General features: G+C 42.4%; 1 protein-coding gene across 1 annotated transcript in view; it reads left to right on the top strand.

Annotated features, from left to right (window-relative positions):
* PAXIP1 (PAX interacting protein 1) overlaps positions 1–23319 on the top strand; it is a 211567-nt gene that overhangs the window by 60102 nt on the left and 128146 nt on the right. Inside the window, exons 5-6 of the mRNA XM_029588458.1 lie at positions 10427–10540; positions 14927–15580. Of these exons, the coding sequence (XP_029444318.1) occupies positions 10427–10540; positions 14927–15580 (768 nt within the window). The remainder of the gene's footprint in view (positions 1–10426; positions 10541–14926; positions 15581–23319) is intronic.

Below are 23319 nucleotides of genomic sequence, written 5' to 3'. Positions count from 1 at the left end.
CAACAAGGAGGTTGACTCTATTCTCTGGACTTTCAATACGCTTTATAGTGAGTCAGCATTTTCAATACCAAGTTCTGCCATTCGAACTATCTTCGACACCTTGTGTAGTACTCCAAATGCCTAGCAGTGATTGCCGTTCATCTACGAAAAAACAGCATTCACATGTTTCCTAACCTGGATGACTGCCTGATAAGGAGTCAATCCAAACAAGGAGCTCTAAATTCTCTAAGACTCACTATAAATCTACTAAATCTGTTGGGATTTCTGATCAGCTACGATAAATCCCATATGGATCTGTCTCATCTCCTTGCCTCCATCGGACCAGATCTGGGCACTACAGTCCAAAAGGCCTTCCTGCCCAACAACTGTGCAGACATCCTATCAAACTGTCTACATCTCTGCGCACATGCAGCATAGCCTCAGCCCATCAATTCTTCCCATTGCTGGGCGACATGGCTTCCACGGTCCGTGTCACTCCTATGGCCAGACTAGCCATGGGAAAAACTCAGTGAACTTTAATTAAAAATTCAGTGGCCCTAAGCCGTTTAACCGCTTTCGTCCCTGATCCATGTCACCGATCCAGTAACCAATTCTTCAGGTGTCCTTGGCCATGGTCGCATCCATCTTGGGTTGGGGAGCTCATATTAACAACCTCCAAACTCAAGATGTGTAGACTCCACTCAATGAACAGTCTCAGATCAACTTCCTGGAGCTTCGAGCCATATGTTATGCCCTTTATGCCTTCAAACTCTGCCTTTCACACAAAACTGTGTGGATACAGACAGACAACATAGTGGCAATGTGGTACTCGAACAAGCAGGGATGCACAGGCTCTTATCAGCTCTACTAGCAAGCCGTGCAGATCTGGGCTTGGGCCCTCGCACACTCCAATCATCTCCGGGCCACTTATCTAACAGGCATACCGAACGTACTAGCAAACCATCTCAATCGATGTCTCCATCCCCACGAGTGGCCTCTGAGCCCATGTGTAGCGAGCAAAATCTTCTAGCACTGAGGTCAACCAACCATCGACCTCTTTGCGTCCAAATTGAACCACAAAGTGGACAGATTCTCCTCCCTAAATAGGCAACGCATTAGCCATGGACGTCTTTTCTCGCCCCTGGAACAAAGGCCTCCTATATACATCTCCTCCGATACCGCTGATAGCCAAAAAACTCTTGTGAAGCTACAGCAGGACAGGGGTTTAATGATTCTCATACCCCCGTACTGGCCTCGACAAGTATGCTTCCCCATACTTCTCGACTTATCAGTCCAGAAACCAATTCGCCTGTCCACAGCTCAATCTCATAACACAAAATTACGGCAATTTATACCATCCGAACCTTCAAATCTTTTCCCTAATGTTTTTCGGGTACTTGTAGCTTCACGAAAACCTTCCACATGTAAATCTTACCATTCAAAATGGACAGGATTTACCAAATGGTGTACACAAAAAGGTATTGGCCCCTTTTCCTGCCCCACTCCATCTCTATTAGGGCTATATAGTGTACCTTTCAGATTCTGGTCTCCAGACATCCTCTGCACAGGTACACCTCGGTGCCATTTCAGCGTACCACCAGGGAGTAGGGGATGCTCTGATAATGGCTCATCCCCTTATGAGTTGGCTTATCATGGGCTTTCTACAACTTAAGCCTCCTCTACGATCACCGGTTACGGAATGGGACCTAAATGTAGTGCTCACAAGGCTCATGCGTTCCCTGTTTGAGCCTTTGCATTCCTATGACATTAAAAATTCTAACATGGAAAATTCTTTCCTTGTAGCCATTACATCTGTTTCAAGGGTCAGTGAGTTACAAGCCCTTGTTGCATACTCACCGTATCCTAGGTTCCTTCGTGACCGAGTGGTCCTCCTTACTCACCCTAAATTTCTTCTAAGGTAGACACAGTCTCTCTCCTTACTCAGTCTATAGTCTGCCCACTCTTTCCCAAGGCCTCACTCTCACCAGAGCGAAAGGTTTTTGCACACCTTGGACTGTAAGCATGCACTTGCTAGACCGCACTGCAGTCCATAGGAAATCTACCCAACTCTTTGTTTCTTTTGACAAAAACAAGCTGGGAGTTGCAGTGGGCAAGAAAACTCTCTCCAACTAGCTAGCAGACTGTATCGAATTCTGCTATGAGGAAGCAGGCCTTCTTCTCCAGGGGTAAGTGAAGGCACATTTTGTAAGGGCCATGGCAACATCAGTAGCACACTATCGTTCAGTACTAATTGCCGTCATCTGCACATTCGCAGCCCAGTACTCCTTAGATAAGGAAGGCCATCAAGACTCTGCCTTTGGACAATCTGTCTTGACAATTTTTTTCCAGTATAATACCCAACTCCTTCTACAACCACCTGCTGTGATTTCAGGCTGTTCATCATTGCCAATAGCACCCCAATTATTATGCCTATCACATGAGTTGTCTGCTATTGGTCTGTTGTAATATGAGTCAGCCTGTAGCTTGCTAATCACCCATATGTGAGGACTACCATCCTGCTTGACCTGGGAGAAAGTAGAGTTGCTTACCTGTAGCAGGTGTTCTCCCAGGTCAGCAGGATGTAGTCCTCACGAAACCCACCCACCACCCTGCGGAGTTGGGTCCACTTATGTTTTGTTATTTTATTTTTCGCTCGCACTTTTTTGCTACAAACGAGACTGAAGGGAGACACTTGTGAACACAGGGATCATGACATGCTGGGCATGCTCAGTGTTCCGTAATAGGGCTCCGCCTAATGACATCACCCATATGTGAGGACTACATCCTGCTGTCCTGGGAGAACACCTGTTACAGGTAAGCAACTCTGCTATTTTTTTTTTTTAAATGAACTGACTTTATGCACTGTATATAAGAACATAAGATATGCCATACTGGGTGAGACCAAGGATCCATCAAGCCCAGTATCTTGTTTCTGACATTGGCCAATCCAAGTCACAAGTACCTGGCAAGTACCCAAATATTAAATAAGTCTCAAGCTGCTATTGCTTATTAATTAATAGCAGTTTATGGAGTTTTCCTCTAGGAACTTATCCAAACCTTTTTTAAACCCAGCTACACTAGCTGCTGTAACCACATTCTTTGGCAATGAATTCCAGAGCTTAACTATGCATTGAGTGATAAAGAATTTTCTTCAATTTGTTTTAAATGAGCTACTTGCTAACTTCATGGAGTGCCTCCTAGTCCTTCTATTATCTGAGAGAGTAAATAACCGATTTATATTAACTTGTTCAAGTCCCTTCATGATTTTGTAGACCTCTGTCATATCCCCACTCAGTTGTCTCCTCCAAACTGAACAGCCATAACTTCCTTAGCTTTTCCCCATAGGGCAGCCATTCCATGCCTCTTATCATTTTGGTTGTCCTCCTCTGAACTTTCTCCAGTGCAACTATATCTTTTTTGAGGTGCAGCGACCAGAATTGCACACAGTATTCAAGATGTGGTCTCACCATGGAGCGATACAGAGGCATTATGACAGCCTTCCTTTTATTTGCCATTTCCTTCCTAATAATTCCTAATGTTCTATTTGCTTTTTTGATCGCCACAGCACACTGAGCTGACTATTTCAATATTCCCTCCACTTTGATGGCTAGATCTCTTTCCTGGGTGGTAACTCCTGTGATAGAACCTAACATTGTGTAACTACAACAAGGGTTATTTTTCCCTATATGCATCACTTTGCAATTGTCCATGATAAATTTCTTGACTAGCTTGTTAAACTTTATTTCTCTGTCAACAAGCAGGTGTGAGTTAGCCATTACTCGTGGGTAACATCATCCGATGGCACTGACAAGAACCTAGCTCTTAGAACTCCAGTAAAGTTTTTACTGAACATGTAAGGAAGTTCTCGGGCACGCACGCTGCCTTGTAAGCCCATCAACCTTTTTTCATCCAAGCTACCATTGGGGTGTTTCCCAGTCTCTCTCTTGAAACTTTTCTAACTTGGGGCCTAGTACCCCTATCTTTCTTGTTACTTTCAAGTTTGTTCTGCTTCTGCTGCCTTGGCAGCCCCTCAAACAGAATTTTTAAGTTCTTAAAATATCAAAAAGCACAGAACAGTCAAAGGCTAAAAGCCTGTGGTAAGCAAGTTTTAAGGCGTGCTTACCATAGGTGCTGGATGTCCATCATGGATGCGCACACTGTCTGCTATCACTGCTTAGGCTTGAATCAATTCTCTGCTACAGCATAGAGGCCAAGCAGCAGAGCCACTCTTCATTGAGGAGCAAAGTGTCATCGGGTTCCTGATGCAAGAAGTCATGTTGGGAGGTTTCCCTCCTGCAAACATGGTAAGGCTCCCCACCCCCTGTGGCTCTGGTCTCTGGATCCTTTTCAGATCATGAGTTGAATAAGGCACAGAGAAAAGATTCTAAGTGGCCCAGTAGTCCTTCAAGGGATCTTGCCCTTGGAGCCGAAGAGATCTGTTACTGTCAGTGCAAGGTTCTGTCAGAGCAGGCTTCTCTGATGCAGTGTCAGGATATATCCTCATCGACGTAGAAGATTCCCATATTGCCAAGCCATCTGCTTTATCTGGACCTGGGGTTGACCAGGGTGCTATCCATATCATCAACGTGGAACTTACATTCCAAGGTGTAGTCAACTTGTTTGGTGTGGCAGACCGCAATGCTTTTACCGATGACAGAGCAGAGTGCTTCAGCACTTGTGTCCAAGAGTTCCACAGTGCCACCATTTATGGAGTGAGGTGTTAGTTGATGGGTGTAGTCAACACAGAGCGGCTGGACTACTGTCTTCCTCTTCAGCTCTACTAGCAACCCTGAGTGAGGATGAACCAATCTGGTTTTTTTGAAGAGGATGTCTCTCCTCCAGCTTCAGCTTGAGAGGGCTTCCTAACCAGTGAGAACCCACTTATTGGAGCTAGTGAAGAATTTCTTTGCCTCCTTAAATCCTGAAAACAGACATTCAAGTCCTATGGAACTGGCGGTTTTTGTACCATATGTTTGACATGCCATAGCATCTTCATGAATTTAGAAATCAGTGGATGAGTATAAATTGGCTTAATGTCCACAGAACATGGTATGCCACTAAGACACTGAGATATAAACGCACTGAAGATGTGGTGAGAGTAAGTACTTTAGTGAACATTTAGGTTCACAAGAGAACTGGTCAGAAGCATTCTGTTGGCACCAGTTGGAATATATATTCTATTTCTATTCTTTCACAGATCTGGCGAAGACCAGATCTGTGAAGGACTTCAAAGGGGCGTGGGATAAACACTGTGGATCCATAAAGTCTAGAGCACGTGAATGAAGAGTGGGTGGCTCACGGGAATGACGGCTACTGCCTGGAGATAATACCCTTATTCAATAAACATATACACGGTTAATGCGACTCCAACATTGCTCTAAGCTTCAATGGCAAGAGGAAACGTGGAAAAAGATTTGCATTCACAAAAAAAGCGGGGAGTAGCTTGCTTGTTACGGCGGTTACTACCCCAAACCAAATAAGCCTGGTACTTCACTTTCAATGCATATCCAGCATAACTCTCTGCTTCAACGGCAGGGGGAATGAAGAAAAGTAGATCTATATACAGACAACAACCAACAAGGTCTGAATTATTTAGTCTGGGTAAACAAATAAGCATGGGTATAGCTTGCTTATTGTGGCGGTTACTACCCCTAACTAATTAAGCTAGATATTTCACTTAGAGGCAGTTCCAACACTGCTCTCTATATTAAAGGTGGGGGTGGAAGGGAAATAGAATCAAAAGGTTACTAAGAGCCAAGAGTAACATAAGTATGAGAAAAAAAAAGTGCAAAACTTGCTGGGCAGACTGGATGGGCTGTTTGGTCTTCTTCTGCCGTCATTTCTATGTTTCTATGTTTCTATTTGAAGGCATAGCTATTTCTAGTCAGTGACTTTTTTGGACAAGACTAGTATGTTTTATTTCTCTGGGTAGAACGAGATCTGCAATTATTGAGCGCTAATCATCCAAGCCATTAGGTTGAGGGTTGAGATGGTAAAGTGTTCCTTTGTCTTGAGTTGTTAATGTAGGGTCCATCCCTAGATGTATGGGAGGACTGCTGGAGAGATGAACTAGATATGCAAACCATATCTGTCTGGGCCGCGCTGGAGCTGTGAGGATCAGGCAAGCATGATCCTGTAGAAACTGCTGCATTGTTTTCGCGATTAATGATGTCTGTAGAAAAGTGTACATAAAGCTTGTTCCTTAGTCAAGTAGAAAAGCATCCTGAGCTAGCCTGAGATCACTGGGTGGAATTGAGTAAAATTGATTTAATTTCCTGTTTCAGTCTGAGGCAAATAGATCCACCGGCAGTAGACCCTATAATTCAAATAAGTCTGTCTGCTACTGACTGCTCTAGTGACTGTGTGGATGAAATATTCTACTGAGGTGATCTGTTAACATGATAGAAATCCCTGGCAGATAGGTGGCTTGTAGGACAGCTTGATTCTTGGCTGCTCAATCCCACATTTCCAGCACTTTTTGGCAGAGGGGCCATGACCTTGTGCCTCGCCTGTTCACATAAACATGTCGATTTGATGGTCATTCTGTATCAGGATGTGTCTTCCATGAAGAAGATGAGCGAATGTTGACAGAGCTTATTTTATTGCTCTTAGCTCTAGTAGGTTTATCTGAAACAGATTTTCCTCGATAGACCATGTGCCCTGGTTCAGTAGGATCCCGTGTGAGCATCCCAGCCTTTGATGGAGGCGACTGTTGCTAGTGTTACTTGAGGAGGAAGCGCTTGAAGAGGAGATGTGTCTATCAGAACTGGGGGCTGTAACCACCACTGCAACTCCTGATATATGTCTCCTGTGACCAATACCACAGTTGATAGTGGTTGAGTTAGTTGATCCCATTGAGAATACAGGCCCCATTGAAGGTAATGGATATAGAGGCGGGTTAGTGAAGCCACATGAATGGCTGCCGCCATATTTTCTAAGATCACCAGCAATGATCTAGCTGTCGAGTGTGAAGAGGATAGTAGCTTGTGGATGAGTGATCTCATGACATTCGCTCTTTTTGAAGGCAAGAATGCTCTCTTGCATTGATTCTATCCATGCCCCAGTGAACTTGAGCATCTATTTAGGAACCAGATTCAATTTCTTGAAATTGACTAAGAAGCCCAATTGTTGCAAAAAAAAAAAAAAAATTGTGGAGAGAACAGAGCAATTTCTCCTGAGAACTTGTCACTAGCCAGTTGTCCAGGGAAAATTTGGATTTCTCGACGACACAGCTATGCTGCTACTAATGCAAAGCATTTCGTAAAGACTCTTAGGGCTACTGATAGGCCAAATAGGAGTACCTTGGGTTGGTAGTGGGAAGAATCCACCTGGAAACAAAGCTAGCGCAAAAGTGGTGTATGGGTATGTGAACATATGCCTCCTTTAAGGCACACATTCATTCATCTTTCTACATTTATGGGAGAATCATCCTGAGGGAATTCATTTTGAATATCTCTTGGAGTAGATGTTTAAATGTCTCAAGTCCAGAATGAGCATCAATCATCCTGACTTCTTGGGGATGAGGAAATATTGGGAGTAGAAGCCCTGTCCATGTTTAGATGCAGGGATTGGTTCTATTCACTCATTGTTGAGGAAGTGACTGGATTTCTAGACAAAGGTGTGGCAATTGAAGGTAGATGGGAGAAATGCAACCAATAACCAAAATGCATGATTTTGAGGACCCAGAAGTCCTTGGTTATTTGACTCCACATTTTTAGGAAAGTCTGGATTCTTCCTCCCTCTGAAACAGAGGTGTGAGGATTGTTCGGAGGGATCAAAAGTGGGTTTGGGTTGGGCCTGCTGTATGGTTTTCAGTTGATGACACTCCCACTGTCAAGGTCTGGTCAGTCATGGCTGATACTCAGCTGCAAGAGTTGGCAGATGGTACTGCTGAAAAGATTGGAAAAGTCTGTGGAAGTATGGGCACTTGTACATGAAGAAGGAGTGTCTCAAATTAGATGGCTGTTCTGGAGTTGTAAAGAGAGATTGTAAGTTCTGATCCTTAGTCTGTGACCCTCTTTTTTTTTTTTAGCTTTTCACCAAACAGGTTTTTACCTAAGCAAGTAGGTCAGCCAGCATCTCATGGAATCTTCATGTATGTTGCTTGTTCTAAGCTATGCCATACATCAAACTCCGATTAAAGTTGAGGAGATACAGTAAATGGAGTTGAAGAACTCAAACACAGAACTGAGTGAAGGATGCCATCTTCCATATCCAAAAGCGTTTAGGGATAATGAAAGAGAGAGTGAGAGAGCGCGCGCCTTATAGCTAGGCTCTCACTTTCGGAATTGCAACAATTGTGGTGTTACCGCAAAGTGCAAAAACGTTATTGCACTCTGTGGTAATACCTATGCGAAGCACTAAGATAGCACACTTTGTGATAAATAGGCTATTACCATAAAACATGCCCCTCTTCCTATCGCATGCAATAGTTTGATTAATCTAGTCCTTAGAGAATGTGTCAGTTGCCAACTGGATAGCAGAATGCAGTCAACACTGCTACACCTTAATAAGTTTTAGGGCCCAGAATCTGTGAAAGCTCATTAACTGAGAGTTGCAGTATGGTTGTCTGTTCAAATCTTTACGCCTCATTGCTATCTGGACAACCTCTCAAGGACTGACAGTAAATTCAGACAAGCAGTTTTGCGTAACCTGTTTTTGCAGTAGTTTATTCTCCATGATAGAGCCCGAGTTGCATACTTGGTAAATGCTCCGCTGCAACCCTCAGTTTGGGACTCCCCACATGTAATGGCTAATTCAGCCTGCTTATCAATGGAAAGGCAAGATTGCTTACCATAAGCAGTGAAGCTTGGGATTCCCCAATTGTGAAGACTGCCATCCTGCCTGTCCTCAGAGAAAACAAAATTACTTACCTTTAACAGTGGTTCTCCAGTGGACAACAGGATGTCAGTCCTCATGATACCCTCCCATCTCCCCTTGGAGGTGGTTTCTTTTTTCAAATCTTAGTTTATCATGGACTGAGGGACATTGCCTGGGAGGCAGGGAAGGAGCTAAGGCTCTTTAGGGTCCTCAGAGCTTCTAGAAGCTTTGAAATTAAAGTTCCGAGCTGAGCTCCATTGGATGATGTAACCCACATGTGAGGACTGACACACTGCTGCCCATTGGAAAAAGTTACAGTGGTTACAGGTAAGTAACCACTTTATTGCATTTTGGACTTGTACACTATTTTATTTGACCATTTCATTTAGTACCATATTGGGGCCACATGCATTTCTGAGCTTAAAGGTCTAGAGGCTTTCTTTGATTTTCAGTATTTTTATAAGATTGTCTAATGATATTTGATCATCTTTGATTACCCTTCCCAGGAGGTTTAATTTCTCTTGGGTGTGTTTTTGGGTTTGCTTATAGAAGTGTTGGATTGTCATTTTGGATTACTAAAGCAGGTTTGTTTTTGTCCCAGAAGGAATTATTTATGGCTTCTTCACTTTCAGACATTTTTTCTTCATGTATTTAAATTTTTTCTGTTTTAGGGTTGCCTCTTCTAGTCGCTCTAATATTATGAAAATAGCTGCTGTGTAAATCTTCTCTTAGGAGATTTCTGTGTTTCGGGTTAGCAAACTTTCTTAACTTTTTTGCCTTAAATTTTCACATTCCTTTCAAACCAGGCTGATGCAGATGTATTGTGTATGATCAGTTTTTCTAAATTCTGTTTTGATAGTTGACACTCCCTTTGGCATTCTGTGGAGAACTACAATCATAACTTTTACAGCTTGGTCTATATTCTTGGGGTGGGCATTTGGGGAAGGGGTCAGATTGTACTACTTTTCTGAATAAGTAGTACAATCTGGTATTTTGCTGTTGGCTTCCTAAAGGATTTATGATATTTTCATTGCTTTGGTGTACTTCGATGGAGTCTGTGAAGATTTTGTGATTGGACTCTGGGTGCTAGTATTTGCTTTGATCTGTTGATAGATAAGGCTATGGTCTGACATTCAAGGTATTAACCTATTTGATGCCCAGGTCTGTTATGGCGTAGTCAGTGATTCAGCTAACTTTATTGGCATAACAATTTGACATGTGTTGCCAAATTAATATATAAAGTGATTTAAAATAAAGAGAAAAAAATGTTCCTGTACTGTGTTAAAAGTATTATCTATCCAGAGAGGGTCTACCCTCCCCCCCCCCCCCCCCCCCCCCCCCGATGTTCAAGATACAGTCCTAATGTGATGAAAATGAGACCTGTTAATAGTTCTTCACTGCCAGTTTTTCAACTCTGGAATAGTTAACTCATTTTTATTTGATGCTGTCCCTTCATCTTTACTCATCTGAAATATATAAAATTTCAGATATTGCAACCAGTAAAAATGTTAAATCACAATTGCAACTTAAATACAACCTTAAAAAATAATGCTACATGTAAGTGCTCTTCGAAAAACAGATCTCCTTGAAAGTGATCCCTGAAAAGTATATTTTTATTTTCTAATAGGTATCATCTGAAGACCGCAGTATACTCTGGGCTTTGATAACATTTTATGGAGGGAATTGCCAGCTGAACTTAAATAAGAAGTGTACTCATTTGATAGTACCTGAACCAAAGGGGGTAAGAGTTTATTGCATGTACTACTTGATGAGGTGCCTCACTGTTTTCAAATTGTTACTTTTATATCCGTTATAAGTAAGGTTCCTTTATGTAGCAAATTGCAATTTGGAATCTGTTTATAGCTGGTTATTTTGCTAAGTATTTATATTCATTGAATTTTACTGTTAGCTATCCAGTTTTGAATTCATATGTTTTATATTCTCTCACTGTGACATTTGTTCATTGTAATTACAACCTTTCATGAGAAGAAAATTTGTGTTTGTTCGTTTTAAGCTCCAGATATTTTAATTTTGTCCAGATTACATTTGCCAATATGTGTAGAAATAAAGGTCAATAAATAAGCTAGAGGTGATATCTTTTTATTGGACTTAGTAGCATTTTAGACCAGTTTTCAAAAGCTATATGCCCTTTATTGGGTCAGTGCAATAATTTTTATGCAGATTTGTGTCACAGAAAGTGAGCCCTTCTGACTGTGACTGGTTGACACTACCTTACAAGTGAACTTGCTAGGCCCATGCCGACAGTGGGCAGACATGCTCAGGCTGGGACTAGGTCGAGTTTCACCTATATCAACCCTGTTCCCCGCAGTTTGAGCCTTTGGGTTCTAGGGCCGGCAAGACTTAGGCGTGTATCCCATAAGAAGCGATCAGCATGAGACCAAATGCACAATTGAATCTTTATGGGTCGAAATCTCTTGTGTGTTGCAGAAGACTATAGTGATAGGAGTATACTACTGTTCACGTGGGCAAAATGGTGAGATGGAAAGTGAAATGCTAAGAGAAATTAGGGAAGCTAACCAAATTGGTAGTGAGGTAATAATGAGAGATTTCAATTTCCTCAGTATTGACTGGATAAATGTATCATCGGAACATGCTAGAGAGATAAAGTTACTGGATGGAATAAATGTCAGTTTTATGGAACAATTGGTTCAGGAACCGATGAGAGAGGGAGAAATTTTAGAACTAATTCTCAGTGGAGCACAGGATTTGGTGAGAGAGGTAACTGTGATAGGGCCGCTTGGCAATAATTATCATAATATGATCAAATTTGAATTAATGGCTGGCAGGGGGGACAGTAAGCAAATCCACCTCTCTCGTGCTAAACATTCAAATGGGAAACTTTGATAAAATAAGAAAAATAGAAAAAAAACTGAAAGGAGCAGCTACAAAGGTAAAAAGTGTCAAGAGGCGTGGTCATTGTTAAAAAATACCATCCTAGAAGCACAGTCCAGATGTATTCCACACATTAAGAAAGGTGGAAAGAAGGCAAAACGATTACCAGCATGGTTAAAAGGGGAGGTGAAAGAAGCTATTTTAGCCAAAAGATCTTCATTCAAAAATTGGAAGAAGGATCCAACAGAAGAAAATAGGATAATGCATAAACTTGGCTAGTTAAATGTAAGACATTGATAAGACAAGCTAAGAGAGAATTTGAAAAGAAGGTGGCTGTAGAGGCAAAACTCACAGTAAAAACTTAAAAAAAAATATACCCGAAGCAGAAAGCCTGTGAGGGAGTCAGTTGGACTGTTAGATGATCGAGGGGTTAAAGGGGCACTTAGAGAAGATAAGGCCGTCACGGAAAGATTAAACAATTTCTTTGCTTCGGTATTTACTGAAGAGGATGTTGAGGAAATACCGGTTCCAGAGATAGTTTTCAAGGGTGATGAGTGAGATGAATTGAACCAAATCACTGTGAACCTTAAAGATGTAGTAGGTCAGATTGACAAACTGAAGAGTAGCAAATCACCTGGACCGGATAGTATGCATCCCAGGGTTCTAAAGGAACTAAAAAATGAAATTTCAGATCTGTTAGCTAAAATTTGTAACCTACATTCAAATCATCCATTGTACCTGAAGTCTGGAGGGTGGCCAATCTAACCCTAATATTTAAAAAAGGGCTCCAGGGGTGATCCAAGAAACTATAGCCCATCTTCAGTGCCAAGAAAAATAGTGGAAATTATTCTAAAGATCAAAATCACAGAGCATATAGAAATACATGATTTAATGGAACACAGCATTGGTTTACCCAAGGGAAGTCTTGCCTCACAAATCTGCTTCATTTTTTTGAAGGGGTTAATAAACATGTAGATAAATGTGAACCAGTAGCTCGGGGTCATCACCGCTGTGGGGCATGTGACATGTGTACAAACACTGTCAAAGGTATAGTTTGGCAACATCCCATTTCTAAAAAAAAAAATATATATATAAAAAATTCTTCAATTCTGATTGTGACTCACAAACTGTGCTCTGTTTGCTACCATGTACTTGCCCTCAAATATATGTTGGATGCACCATGAGACCTGTCAAGTTCGGCTGAGGAAACATCGCAGCCGATTGAATACTCATAAGCTAGATGTGCCCATAGTCAATCACTGTTTGCAGCATAATCACAATTTTGATCATCTTCGTTGGACCATCTTAAAAGTAGTAGTCACCTCATATAGAGGTGATGACATCAAGAGTATTTTGAACTACAAAGAACAATGATGGATTTACAAGTTACCATCTGGTTTTCCCATAGAGATGAATGATAATATTGAATGGCTGTCATTGGGTTAACATTTTTTTTTATTCAGTCTGGTTATTCATTTGTCCTTTCAAACAAACCCTAGTTTTTGCATTGGTCATTTAGTGATCCAATCAGCTTATATAAATGTAGGTATGCAAAATGGTGGATCCAACTGGGAAACGCCTGGATAATGTTTGAAGTTTGTGGTTGCCTTATTCAACTGAGACACGTATGTATTTTCATTAGACAAGAGTTATGTTTGGTTTTTAGAAGCAGAAGTATAGTTTTTGAAGTTCTTTTTTATATTTTAGATATAAATAAACTGCCCTTTCAAGCCCCTGAGGAAGGAATTCTTCAGAAAGACGGGTTGTGTCAGGCGAAACAAAGGCTTAGCTGCGGCACGGGCAGAAATCTATCAGATTGCAATTCAGATAAATGTTTGGTTAATGCAGTAGGTTATCATTAGTGATTGAATAAAAAGTGTTTTTCTCAATTTTTCATACAAAAAGGCAAGGAAGAACGGAAATGTAGAGGACCTATGATTATACAATATATGGATGCACATCACATGCATGGTTTCTCAGTATAGTTTGTGCAACAAAGTTCTCTTGAGTTTAACCACCATTAGTGAAATTTAAAAGAATGCAACTATGTTAAATATGAGGTCCCTCCTGCCTCGACCATCTGTTTGATGAAGTTTCCCGAGTATATGGTTGTCAATATATATACCATACAGTATTCAGTTGCGATTTTAGATATTCACTGGGAAAACAAATAAGCATCGGAGTAACTTGCTGATATGGTGGTTGCTACCCTTAACCAATAAGTCTTAATGCTGTTGATGCAACTCCAACATTGCTCTCTGCTTCAATGGCAAGAGGTAACGGGGAATTGGACTCAAACAGCAACCAATAAGGGTCCTGACTTTGACGGTCTGGGAAACTGATAATTATAAAGGTGGCTTGTATGGCCAGTAGTTACTATCATAAGCTTGCTGGGCAGACTGGATGGGCCATTTGGTCCTTTTCTGCCTTCATTTCTCTGTTTCTATGTCTGTTGCTATACATCTGTAAACAAGGTTCTCCCATGGAGAGTCGACCACCTAGCTAAAGCTCAAGTTCTCTAAGAGACTGAGGGGGCTCATGAGGCAGCATGCATGCACAAGATCTCCCGCACATGCTTAGTAAGACTTCTGTGGAGCTCTGAGAGCTGGATCGCTGTTGGCACTATTGGATGGCTCTCACCCACTCATTTTAGCTGATTCACTGTCTATGGAGAACCCTGTTTTATAGGTAAGCAAACTCCTTTCTGGTTAAGGTTCCTGCTTATCGTAGAGTGTCTGAGCTTGCAATTACTGAGTTTCTGCAGTAAGTGCATTTGGCTGCCAGTAAGGGACAAGCTAAGAAATGCTCTTGTGCTAAAATCTGCTGTCCTTCCAAACAGCACTACTAAAGGTAGGCATGTTAACAGGTGATCTTTGTGGCACTTTTCTTCCCTGCTCCCCTCCTTCCTCTGACAGAATGGACAAGAGAGAGTGTACTGAAGACTTTTCTTGACAGCTTAGTGGAAGGTACTGTATGGGAGAGAATTTGCAGGCAATAAATAAAAAAATATAGCTACTTTTGTTATTGTAGTTCAGCATGTAATCATGTCAAAAGCTTTGATTACTTTGTAATTATTTGAATGCTCTTAAGATACTGGCAACTATTTGTAATTGTCTGTCTTTGCAAGAAAATTGTTTTCATTTTTATAGTAAAATTAATTGATCTGTTTCCAGGCTGAGAAAATGAAATTGTTTGGCTTGTAGTCCATGTGAAAATAAAGAATGAAATACCAAGCAAGCAGAAGTGACAGGTTTTTTATTGTATTTTTTCTCAGGAAAAATATGAATATGTTCTGCAACGAAACAGTATTAAACCAGTTACACCAGACTGGGTTCTGGATTCTATAGCCGATAAAACTAAAAGAGAGGAAGCATGTTATCACCCACGTCTGACTGTGTATGAAGAGGAGGAGGAGGAGGAGGAAGATGAGGAGGAAGAGGCAGAAAATGAAGAGCAAGATTCTCAAAATGAAGCTAGTGAATATGATAAATTTTCAAACAAATCTAGTCCAGTCACGTCACGAGAAGGATCTCCTTTGGGTAGCCCCGAGTTTTCACCAAAACAAAGTAATTCTGAGAAAATTAAAAGTGATTTAATGTTTGATGATTCCTCAGACTCCTCTCCCGAGAAACAGGAAAGAAACTTGAACTGGACACCGGCAGAAATTCCACAGAATGCCACGGCAAAGCGCCGCTTGCCCCAAGGGAAGGACTCCGGCTTAATTAATTTGTGTGCCAACGTTCCTCCAGTACCAGGTAATATTTTGCCTCCAGAAGTGCGAAGCAATTTAATAACTACAGGATCAGGGACCCAGAGTTCCGAGAGACCAGAAATCATGGCTGCTTGGAGCCCAGCAGTACGGACATTAAGGAACATTACAAACAGTGCTGATATTCAGCAGATTAATCGACCATCAAATGTGGCACACGTAAGTAATTTCTTGCCATCAATTCTGAAAGCTTTTAGTTATCGCTTGAGTAGTTGCTATGGATAAACACAGGGATAGGGAACAAATGACAACATTAGCGAGATGAACCACACCACTGCTGCTTCCGAGTGCCAATACAACTCTCAGACGTTTCCTCGTTCCTGGGTGCGAGCTGTGAAACACATTCTCTCTGCATTTATCCTGAAAGTGAGGGGGTTTAAATATTTACTTAACATTACATGAATACTTCTAGAACTGTAGCAAAAGCAGATGTAATGGTTGTTTGGACATAACTGCAAGGATGGCAGCAAAGACAAAAACTGTGGCGCATTTCAAAGAGGATTACCTGAATGCAATCCTCTTTGGAATGCAAAAAAGTGGAATATAGAAATTTAAAAGAAAAAAAAAAAAAGAGGGGAAAAAAGAAAATACCCAGCTTGTCCATTGTTGGCATGAAACCAAAGAAAAGGAAAGAAAAGTAAGAAAGTAGTCCTGAAGATACCTGTATTATATATCCTATTATATATCATTAGAATACCGTTGTCTTCTGGGATATTAGAGCCTTATATATTGGTAAACACCAATCTGTAATGCAGAGTTCTCAGCTCTTTTCACATGATTTCTTATTGATTCTGTGTAATATAGTTCAAGAAGCCCATCTGTTTATCTGTATGTATCTCTCCATCTCTCTATCTTATTATAGCCCTCTTGGGATCCTAAAATATACCTGTCTTGTCCATTTTCAATGCTGTAGCATTAACTTCCTCCACTGTTATGGTGCGTTCCACGAAGGTGCAATTAAGCAGGATGCCTTTTTTCTCCAACCACTATTGCAAGATTTATTAATCTTTCTAGGTACATCTAAAAGACATCCTGTTCATGTAGTAAAATAGTTTGCACAATAATTGGGAATTTGGCTTGAACAGAATAAGAAAGATTTATTCCATGATTACCATTCAGAAACTCTTAATTACTTTACTTTTACATTCTGCAAAATAGTGGGGGAGGTTTACTTCTTATTGCATTTCTTTATAGAGATTAGACCCTAAAACATTTAATGAATGTTTCCTCTCTAACTTACCATGCATAAAAAAACAAAACAAAACCCCAAAAGGTTAGTGTGTGAGCTTATACAATTAATGCTGGTGTCACAAACATAAGAACATAAGAAATTGCCATGCTGGGTCAGACCAAGGGTCCATCGATCCCAGCATCCTGTTTCCAACAGTGGCCAATCCAGGCCATAAGAACCTGGCAAGTACCCAAACACTAAGAAGATCCCATGCGACTGATGCAATTAATAGCAGTGGCTATTCACTAAGGGGCGGATTTTAAAAGGGCCGCGTGCGTAAATCCTTCTGGATTTACGTGCGCAGGGCCCTCGCGCGCCAGCGCGCCTATTTTGCATAGGCCGCCGGTGCGCAAGTCCCGGGGCTTTTGAAAAGGGGCGGGAGGGGGCGTGTCCGGGGGCGTGCCGTGGTGTTTTGGGGGCGGGCCCAGGGGCGTGGTCGAGGCCTCCGGACCAGCCCCTGGGACCGGAAGACGGAGCAGGGCTGCCGGCAACGCCGACAAAGGTAAGGGGGGGGGTTTAGATAGGGCCAGGGGGGTGGGTTAGGTAGGGGAAGGTGGGGGGAGGGCAAAGAAAAGTTCCCTCCGAGGCCGCTCCGAAATCAGAGCGGCCTCGGAGGGAACAGGCAGCGCGCACTGGGCTCGGCGCGCGCAGGTTGCACAAATGTGCACCCCCCCTTGCGCGCGCCGACCCCGGATTTTATAAGATACGCGCGGCTATGCGCATATCTTATAAAATCCAGCATACTTTTGTTCGCGCCTGCTGAGCGAACAAAAGTATGCGCTCGCGTATCTTTTGAAGATCTACCTCTAAGTAAACTAGATTAATAGCTGTTAATGGACTTCTTCAAGAATTTATCCAAACCTTTTTTGAACCCACTTACACTAACTGCACTAACCACATCCTCTGGCAACAAATTCCAGAGCTTTATTGTGCGTTCAGTGAAAAAGAATTTTCTCCGATTAGTCTTAAATGTGCTATTTGCTAACTTCATGGAATGCCTCCTAATCCTTCTATTATTTGAAAGTGTAAATATCTGATTCACATCTACTCGTTCAAGACCTCTCATGATCTTAAAGACCTCTATCATATCCCCCCCTCAGCCGTCTCTTCTCCAAGCTGAACAGCTCTAACCTCTTCAGCCTTTCCTCATAGGGGAGCTGTTCCATCCCCTTTATCATTTTGGTTGCCCTTCTCTGTACCTTCTCCATCGTAACTATATCTTTTTTGAGATGCGGCGACCAGAATTGTACACAGTATTCAAGGTGCGGTCTCACCATGGAGCGATAGAGGCATTATGACATTTTCCGTTTTATTAACCATTCCCTTCCTAATAATTCCTAACATTCTGTTTGCTTTTTTGACTGCTGCAGCACACTGAACCGACAATTTTAAAGTATTATCCACAATGATGCCTAGATATTTTTCCTGGGTGGTAGCTCCTATTATGGAACCTAACATTGTGTAACTACAGCAAGGGTTATTTTTCCCTATATGCAACACCTGGCAGTTGTCCACATTAAATTTCATCTGCCATTTGGATGGCCAATTTTCCAGTCTTGTAAGGTCCTCCTGTAATGTATCACAATCCGCTTGTGATTTAACTATGAATAATTTTGTATCATCTGCAAATTTGATAACCTCACTCATCCTATTCCTTTCCGGATCATTTATATATATTGAAAAGCACCGGTCCAAGTACAGATCCCTGAGGCACTCCACTGTTTACCCTTTTCCATTGAGAAAATTGACCATTTAATCCTACTCTCTGTTTCCTGTCTTTTAACCAGTTTGTAATCCACGAAAGGACATTGCCTCCTATCCCATGACTTTTTAGTTTTCTTAGAAGCCCCTCTTGAGGGACTTTGTCAAACGCCTTCTGAAAATCCAAATACACTACATCTACTGGTTCACCTTTATCCACATGTTTAACAACTCCTTCAAAAAAATGAAGCAGATTTTGTTAGGCAAGACTTCCCTTGAGTAAATCCATGTTGACTGTGTCCCATTAAATCATGTCTTTCTAGATGCTCTACAATTTTGATCTTGAGAATAGTTTCTACTATTTTTCCCGGCACTGAAGTCATGCTCACTGGTCTATAGTTACCCGGATCGCCCCTGGAGCCTTTTTTAAATATTGGGGTTACATTGGCCACCCTCCAGTCTTCAGGTACAATGGATTATTTTAATGATAGGTTACAAATTTTAACTAATAGATCAGACTATGCTTATCACACTCCGGCAGGTACAAGATTCTTCAAGCTTTGTTCTGCTATATGTCCATCTAAGTATACATTTTGGGTAGGGTCTGGTCAGTTTCTAGATCTTCAGATCAAATGCACATCCTCTAATCGTTTTTTTTCCACCTGTATTTTAGAATTTTATGTAATCTTTAATTTAGATAGAAATATTTTTTTCAAATTGTAATTTTCTTTAAATTCTGTCATTCCAATGCTCTTATTAGCTTGGTTCTGTTTAACATTTGAGTTTTTATCATACCTTTGATAATAAAGCCCTTTCAGATATATCTTAATTTCTTTTTAGATTTAGCTCATGGCTTTTCATTAGTAGCTCAAGGGGAGTTACATTCCGGTACAATAGGCATTTCCCTGTCCCCAGAGGATTATAATTGTAATCCTTTTCTTCGAAGTGACATATCTCTTCCAGGGCACACAAAAATCATTTATATTTCTGGGAATGTAGTCACTGATATTGTCCCCTTCTACATGAATCCTTTTTGTGGGGGAAGCTGCTGTTTATGGCCCAGGCAGTGATGTAAATCTGTCACAGTGGGTGTCTTTGTATCTGATGATATTTCTGTAGTGGGGCTGACTTGGGACAGATGAAACAAGACACAGAACTGCGTGTTCAAATTATAATTTATTTTTTCAGTAGAATTTAAATCAATGTCTACTGTGCTATAACAGAAATTACAGATGAGTGTCCTCTTCTCTCTGTCTATGTGTATCTGGCTCCAGTTCGGAGAATGCATCCTACCACTCCTGTACTGAGCAGGTAGCGTCCCAAATCAGGGAAATCCTATGCTGCATGAGGTTCTTTAGAAAATAGAGCAGACCTACCTGAGTCCTCTGCTGCTTTCCTCGCTCCCAGGCTGTGTCTGTGTCCTGGGGGGAGATCCAGTGGTGGGTTTCCATGTCTGACTTCATTCTTCTCTCTCCTACTCCGATCCCTTTCTTGACTTCTCTTGGGGAAAGCTGATAGAGATCAAGTAGACTGCCCAGTCTGCAATGGAGTGGAGGGGGTGACAAAAACCTACTCTCAACAAAAGAGAAATCTTGCAATCAAAATGTCCAAAAATCCTCGAGTGCTACTGCCACTGCAGTCCTTCTATGGTCTAGAAGGGACTAGCAGATCTTCAGAGTCCTGGCCTCTGGATCTGGGGAATGGCCATCTTTAAGAAGAACCCAGGCTGCACTCTGGTAAAATTTAATCAAGTCTCTAACTCAAACTAGAGATTATATCCAGCCTAGCAGGGGTGCATAGAAAGGAATACCCACCAGCAAATGTGCTTAGTGAAGGGATAAGCCTCACTCTGAAGCCAAAAAAACCCAAACCTACAAGAACTCCAGTCTCTCTTCAAACCCTAAACTCAAATGCCACACCTTACTCACTCCAAGTCCCCACTTATAGGCAAAGGTCCACCCATTACAGACAGCCTCTGGGAGAGGTGCTGAACAGTGGTATCTCTTTATAACTGACCTCTAGGGTAGAGAACTAGGGCCATCTAGTGGCTGATCAGGAGGTTGCCACATCATCAAAATTTGCATGGTGAAGTGACTTGCCCAAGGTCACAAGAAATCACAGCAAAATTTGAATCCTAGGTTTCATGGCTTTCGGCTTTCTGCTGTAAACATTAGGCTGCTACTCCTTCATACAATATTGGCTTAAAGTTGGGGTTTCCAATTAAAGTAAGAAAAGACAAAATGTTTGAGTTACAAGTTGCATATTTTTTCCTAGTCTATTTCTTGCCTATGATTGTGTACCTAATCACTATTTTCTCTTTGATCGTAGGAAGAATTGTTTTCAAAGGGCAGTGACTGAATACAATTCCAGGGGAAAACTGAAAACTTAGTGTTCTTTCATCCAGTTTAATGCTTGAGCCACTGTACTATACAATTGCCAGTTTGGCAGTGAATTCCCCCCCCCCCCCCCCCATTCTGATGGATTTCTTTCATTTTTGCAAAAATTCTATCTTTTTTCCCTTTCCAGAAAAAAATACTTGATAGATACTTACAGGATAACTTTCAAACAAATGCATGCTGCAGCATATATGGTTATGAGCAGATCTATGCGAATATTTAATAGCCCATGCATATTCTATAAAATGTGTGGATGTTGCTGCCCCGTAACATACGCATCAATATATATATATATATATATGAACTTACGCAAGAATACATGCAATGCTTTGAAAGAGCATACATGAATACATTGAAAGAGCAAACATTTCCTACCTTTTTTAAAAATATTGTGCATGTATTTTACACGCAAGAATAAAGTAAGATTTACTCATGTGAAACAGGATATTTTTAAAACCTGCGAGCATCAAGGACATTACCACTTTTACCAATTAGTCTACCAGTTAGCCCCCGCAGTTCACCCAGTCCTCCTCCAGGTCATTGAGACCCTCCTGGTTCTTCAGCCTGAATCAGTTCATACAGACTTTCTACTCATAGTGCTACACAGTAAACACGTTTAATATCATTTATGCCAGATAATTAGCAGGTATAAATATATGTGAGTAAACTGGCAAATCTGCATGTGTAAGTATCTTTTAAAATAGCAACTTGCGTGTATAAATGTTGGCCTCTCCCTGGAAAGCCCTAGACTACCCCTTTTTTACGTGTGTCTGTGTGCACATAAATGAAAATACGTGCATATTTTGGACTTTTATAAAATACTGATTTCCTAGCGTGTAGCCAGATGGACTCGGGACCAATGGGCATTGGGCTCTCCTGATAGCAGATGGGAGACGGAGTCAGATTTCAAAGCTGATGTCACTCTACATATACCCATGCAGCAAGCTTAGCTCTTCAGTATTTCTCCGTCTCCACAGCAGATGCGGACACTATCCCACACTAGAATAGTGTTAGTAATTACAACAAAGAAAGAAAATCTACCTTCAAGAAGATCGAGCCCCACTCTCCTGCGGTGAAACCTAAGGGTCCCTCCCCCAGTTGAGAATTCCTGAGGTGATCTCCGATATCCCTCAGAGGTATGCCTTGGTCCCGGCGTGGACTTAGCCCCCAGAGTGGCTTAAAGGCAGCGGGTGCACTTCCGAGCACGGCGGTGAAGGTAAAACCCTCTCGCCGCCCCCCCCCCCCCCCCCCCACAGCTGGAGACTGTTCGATGCGCAAGCGGTAAGCGACGAGACCAGGTAAGAAGGAAACTTTATATTCAGGTCTCCAGAACTCGGATCACCATACCGACTCTGCTTCCAACGAGTTAAAAGGGAGCACCGATCGGGTTGAGCAGCCTTGGTTAGGCTAGGCCCCGATCCGGTGCAAGGGTCCACACACGAGGAGACCCTTAGAGGGGGCGCCATCTTCCCTTCCCCTCGGCGGTACGCGCAGGATCTTCCACCGGCCGATGTGCATAACTTGTGCGCATCCCAGAGAGTCACATGCATAGCTGCGCACTCAGCGGTGCACACAACTCTGAGCTGAGCGCACAATGGGGCCGCATCCACTACGAACCACGCGCACACCGGAGCACACTCCATGTGCATAACCACGGCAGCGCACAAATACCATGCGCATAACTACGGCCGCATACAAATACTCACCATGTGCATAACTACGGCCGTGCACAAATACCGAGTGCATATCTACGGTGGCGCACAAATTTTCACGTGCCGTGAAACTTGTGCGCCTAGACATAGATTCAATGGCACCAGTGTCTAAGAAGGCCAGAAGGCACTCTCTTTGCACAGCCTGCCACGTAAGAGCTGTGCAGACTGAATTGGAGTCCTGCCTGTGCCCGCAGTGCGAAGAAACCCAGGAGGATCCGAATTCCACTGTCGGAGGGGTCTGGAACTACTGACGATTGCTCCCCAGACCTACGTATCTCGATACGGCCTCCCCACAGGAGGACACCTCTGGAGCCCCTACTCCATCCCCCTTGGGATCAACATGGACCAAGGGATCTTCTCCTGGGTGGAATTCTTCAAAGGGTTGCAAATAGCCCCTGCTGCGCACCAGGCTCAACCCAGGCCAGAAGCAGAAGACTACTCGGATGCCTCAAGATGCCTCATTTAACCAAGAATTACCCTATTGGGGGCCCAGTCACCTCAGTGATGAGTGACTCCCTGGAAGAAGGAGAAATTCAGGGATGGAACCATACCGAACCAAGCTTTGCTTCTTCCACAAGGACGAATCACCAGCCCTTGTTTCTCAGACTCTGAAGACGCTGGGCATTCTGGGCACTGACCCTAGGGCGGAACCAAAGAAGAACTCTATCTTGGGGTCCTTTCATAAGGCCTCATGCTACTTTCCTAAGCTGGAAGCCATCCAGGAACTGATTGATCTGGAATGGAATGCCCCGGAGGCCAGCTTCAAAGGGGGGGGGGGGCGGTCCTTGGAAGCCCTATACCCCCTGGAACCTGCGGCCAAGGAGCACCTGCATTCCCAAAAGTGGACGCTATGGTCTG

The sequence above is a fragment of the Rhinatrema bivittatum genome, chromosome 2, assembly GCF_901001135.1.
Source record: "Rhinatrema bivittatum chromosome 2, aRhiBiv1.1, whole genome shotgun sequence".
NCBI lineage: Eukaryota > Metazoa > Chordata > Amphibia > Gymnophiona > Rhinatrematidae > Rhinatrema > Rhinatrema bivittatum.
The sequence above is the reverse complement of the archived record's forward strand: the minus strand, read 5'-3'. Positions and strand labels throughout refer to the sequence as shown.